This window comes from Nanorana parkeri, unplaced genomic scaffold, assembly GCF_000935625.1.
Source record: "Nanorana parkeri isolate BGI_ZX_2015 unplaced genomic scaffold, ASM93562v1 scaffold1078, whole genome shotgun sequence".
Classification (NCBI taxonomy): Eukaryota; Metazoa; Chordata; class Amphibia; order Anura; family Dicroglossidae; genus Nanorana; species Nanorana parkeri.
The window spans coordinates 71530-76395 of NW_017307346.1; the positions used below are offsets into that span (position 1 = coordinate 71530).

At 43.6% G+C, this 4866-nt stretch overlaps 1 protein-coding gene across 3 annotated transcripts in view; it reads right to left on the reverse strand.

Moving 5' to 3' along the window:
• TSPAN3 (tetraspanin 3) overlaps nt 1-4326 on the reverse strand; it is an 11667-nt gene extending 7341 nt beyond the window's left edge. The window contains exons 1-2 of one of the 3 annotated variants that reach the window (XM_018567647.1): nt 4175-4325; nt 927-1118 (exon numbers count right to left, since the gene is read on the reverse strand). In XM_018567647.1, the coding sequence (XP_018423149.1) occupies nt 927-1118; nt 4175-4237 (255 nt within the window). In that variant the 5' untranslated portion in view covers nt 4238-4325. Of the gene's footprint in view, nt 1-926; nt 1119-4174 lie in introns of all 3 variants that reach the window. The other 2 variants (XM_018567646.1, XM_018567648.1) reach the window with 2 other exon arrangements.
• Nucleotides 4327-4866: the final 540 nt, after the last annotated feature.

The following is a 4866-nucleotide window of genomic DNA, read 5'->3' on the forward strand; positions in this document are numbered from 1 at the left end:
TATTCCCCATTTCAATGATAAAGCGCTAAAAAAAAAAAAAAAAAAAAAGTAGAATGAATAATCTCTCTCTCTCTCTCATGCACCTTGCAATTTAAAATTACATTTACATGAGTTAGGGTTTTTAGCTTCTTATGGTTCAAATTTCTACTTGGCTTCTCCTTCTTTGTAATGTTAAGATGGGTTGCAAGGGGTTCGCATGAATGAAGTTTAATGAAGTTAACGGGAGGAACAAAATCTTTAAATCTCAGTCCCAAGTCTTTCTACAAGGACATATCACTGTGAAGGGGCTGAGAAAACCCTGTAACCAGCCATGGGGCCTGATACAAGAAAACATCTACAAGATGAGAAATATTTTTTTTAAATGAAGTTTCGTTATGTTGTGTGAATGGGAACACATAACATAAAAAGGGTTTTCTTAAATTTGACTGCAAAAGCGAAAATACACCTAGAAAGCCCATACAAGGCAAACATCTGTCTAAACAAGAAGCAAATGTGCTATGATTTAACCAACACGCATTCTTAGGACACAAAAATGACATTATACTTTTTTTGAAAAACAAAACAAAAACTCTATAGTGAAACATTTAAGTGACCGTAAAACTGGATTTCTGCTGATTTTTCTTCAACTTCTATGTTAAGGGGAGTGAAGTGGTGTGCAAAATATAACACACCCCTCTGTTATTGGGCGTTTACTACTGAAAAGGAAAAAAAAGGAGATAAGAGCTAAAAAACAGTGTCAAGAAAAAACAAACAAACACTCCTAACTGGTCAGAACACATGCTGCTTAGAGATTGATTTGCAGATGTAGATGTCAGCTCTTTCCTACGCTGGACAAAAGATCAGTTTAGGTATGGCCAGCATTAGATACAGAATGCAATGGGGTGAAGTTCATATATTTAAGGTGAAAGATGTTCATGCATACATACCGTGGCAAGACCACAGCGGCTTTCCCGGATTGTGGCACAACACCCAATTAAACCAATGATGAACAGCAGAGCTCCCACTGCAATAATGATTACACCCGGAATCAAGGTGTAAATGTCTTCAAAGAAGTGCTCATAATCGTCATATGTGATGAAGACATAGGCTCCAACGTAGCACAAGATACCGGCTGCGGCCTGCAGACAAAAGGACGTTAAATACATCAGAGGGAAAAAAAACTTTTTTTTTTTTTAATATATGAATGTTACTAACAGGAAATACACTCGCTCACATACATTAATAGTTTCTTGCAATAAAGTGAGAATTCAGGACCGTGCTTCCTATCTCTATGTTAGGGCCAGTTCACACCACATGTAGTTGTTATGCAGTCCGTTTATTTGACTGCTGCAGTCAAAATACATCCCAATGCTTTCCTATGGGCTTTCTTGTGCTTAATTCACACTGCAATGGTGTGAATAAAGCGCAAGAAAGCCCATAGGAAAGTATTGTGATGTATTTTGACTGCAGCAAATAAACAGACTGCATCACAACTGCATATGGTGTGAGCTGGTCCTTAGTGCTGACCCAAGCCTGGACAAATCCAGGGAGACAGATAGCCAATGCTCCTTAAAATTACAGGCGGTGTCTAACTATTGAGGTTTTCTGTGGTTGGTGTCAATGGAGCTAGCTTAATTGTGGATTGGATAGGCTGGCTCCCGAATTTGTCCACCCAGGCATTAGTGGCAGGTACTTTACAACACACAGTGACCATGGGGAACATAAGTAGCCACCCTCCAGAAGGAAGGACAGTGTCAGCACCAATTCAGAGATGATTTGAGGATCTACAGCTGAGGGATACACAAATAAGATACATTTTTGGTAATAGTTAAGGGTCTTGAATGCATTAAGATTTAGCTCCTGAGTTTAGTGTCACTTTAAGATGATAAAGTGACTTTGTAACTCCAGTGACACCATGGCGCCCACCTTTTGTTTGTGTACAGTACACAAGTATGTTTATTCCATATTTAAATACAGACGGCAAAGCAAAAGAAACAATCCAGCCTTGATAACCACATTGTTCAGAAACTCAGTAAAAAGGAGATAAAATCACCATTAACAAACAGAAATGGCTCCATGATGTAAAATACACCATTTGGTCATAGGGACAAAACCCTTACATCTCCAGCCGCCTTATCATTCCACAAAAACATGGCAGGCTTTTATTTATTGATCTTTACATTATGACAGGGCTCCAAGTTTTCTAGTGTTTTCATACATGCAGCTGCTTTTTGAACCCCCCATCATGGGAACGATCATTGCCTCTCAGTATTCTATACACAGTAATAATGTAATTGTATCTAGCTGTAGATAAAATAATTTGTTATCGCAGCGTCAACTGAAAACAAGACAGTACTTTCTAAAGATAAGGAAATAGCCGTTTCAAGGTGTATACACAGCCTAGTACGAGTATAGAAACCTTTTAGGCCCCATTCCCATGGCCATACACCGTCAGATCAGCATATTTCTGTGGTGGGTACGGCTGGGTGTTTACAATCAGCTGTGGACAGGGAGCCAGTACAAATCAATGAAAGACTGAATCTGGCCACTGCTGTTCCTATGTAATTGCTGAAGAAGCAATGTGGCATGAGATAAATAAGAAGCTCTATACGCAGATGGTTTGCACCCAGGGCCGCTCATCTGTTCCTAGCTGCAGGTATGTACTCCATGTGTGGACAGCTGTGGAGCCCGTCATTGATTTGTATACGCTGAGTGGCCGCAGCGAACCGGAAAACACGTGGCTGTACCCGTCGCAGACACACTCTGATCTGGGTGGTGTATGACCATGTGAATGAGCTGCTTGTGACCCCTCCTGGGAAGACTTGACCCTATTTGTACTGGTGGCCATTGTCTCCAAGACAAAAAGGGATTGGGAAACCAAAACTATTGGAGAGGTCATCAGAACTTGGAGAAATCTTCCAATATGGACAATTGTTCTGGTGACAACTATGAAGGAAACTCCGCTCACTTTGCAGAGACATTCTCTCCTTCTCTGGGACAAGTAAAGGGAAATCCCACAATGGGTCATAGACAGCAATACTTAAAGGAGAACTCCAGGCAAAACTGATTAACCCTTGCACTAGGGGCTACCCCCCACATTGCAAGGGCTAACTGCTCATTTTTATCTAGATGCTAAAAAAAAAAAAGTTATACTCGCATCTAGACACAAATGAGCACTTAAGCTAGGACTTGAAAAATCCCAGGCGCCAGGTTGCCATGGCGACTAAAAATTGCATCCAGACGCCTGGGTTTTTGTCAACCTGTTCACTGTGCCCTGCCGCGGCCTATAAGGGTGAAGAGTTTGGAGGAGGCAGGAGAAGTGAACAATCTAGGACAACATGGCTGATGTGGAAAAATTCTCCAATTCAGCTCACTTTCCAGTTCAGCGATGTTGTCCTAGATTGTTCACTTCTCCTGCCTTCTCCAAACTCTTCACCCTTTTGTGAATAACCCTGATCAATATTGTAAAGTGCATGTGATGGGAAAACTTTCATCCGGAAGCTGAGAGTCAGTGATGTCATCAATGGACACATTTTTCAGAAATGCATATGAGGAAGCAATGGGGATTCTGAAAGTAGCCATACATAGCTCCAAATCCAGCCAATCCTTGCTAAACTGGCCAACATTTGAGCTGTTGGGGGCCCTACACCCATAGATGTCTGTTGTTCAACTCCATGATCCGAACTAGAGATAACTATCAATTTCCCCATTCAGGCTAAACTGTGGATGGAGGAAACTGGCACGGCTGGCTTCTGTACCTGATTGGCTGCAGTTACTGTTCAGTTAATAATTTTCTACGACGCCCCTTCAAAAAAAAAAGTTTGTAAGCCCGGTGGTGCGGGCAAGGCCACCCATGATCAAAAATTGGCTGACTGAACGAGCTCCGTGCCGCCACACGCAACGATCCATGCCGGCCGTCTGGAATTTCCATCTAATATTCCAGCAGGCTGTTCCCTGCACTCACCACCATCGGGAGACATGACCAGCACTGCCCAACCCCGATGTGCCCTGCAATATGACATCTATGTAGCAGACATATGCACCGTACAATGCACCATCCAATGCACCGTACACGTCTGCTGGCTGCAACACACAGTACCAGCTGACAGCTTGCAAGGACAGCACGCACAAAGACCACAGACCGGCCTCAGCACCCCGCCAGCCTCTCGTCCCTCCACAACCCCTTCCCACTCACCCAGAAAATTAGGTTCAGAAAGACCAGGACGGTCTTCGAAGAGATCACCCCGCACTGCCCCATCGCTCCGCTCACAAGATGGCTGCCCCACTATGTGACGCAGCTCCCGGCTCACGGGCTCCCAAGGCAACAAGACCCGCCCACATTCGCGTAGCGCCGCTGCCTATTGGCTCCCGGCTGGGCGCTCATTACCATCTTTGATGAGGTAAAGCCCTCTCATTACAATACACAAGGTATATGTCAATGGCTGAGGTGAAGCGGCACTGGGGGGCTGCAGTACTCTACCTGGCGTTATTTAAGTGTTTCATAATCACTTTCTTTTACATATGTTCAATTCACAAAAAACAGTAGCAATTGTGTGTGGAATTTTTTTTTCATTAGCCGGGCATTTTAGGTTTCGTGTATATGAGCTAATGTAACCTGTACACATAAAATTCCGGTATATTTCCCCAAAGGCAGTCTGTGTTCGAGGCATACTTTTGTACGCATGTGTATCACCAGCATATATCTGCTGCACAGCCATTGATGTCTGGGCAGTGGCATCACAAGGGGGGTGGGTGCGGCCTGCACTGAAAAGTCGGGCACTTGGTTATGGACAGCTGCACGACAAAGGAGGGGACCTAGCAGCATACCTTATCCCACCAGATGAAATTCCCATCCTTTCTAGGGTTGCCACCTTTTCTTCAAGTGAA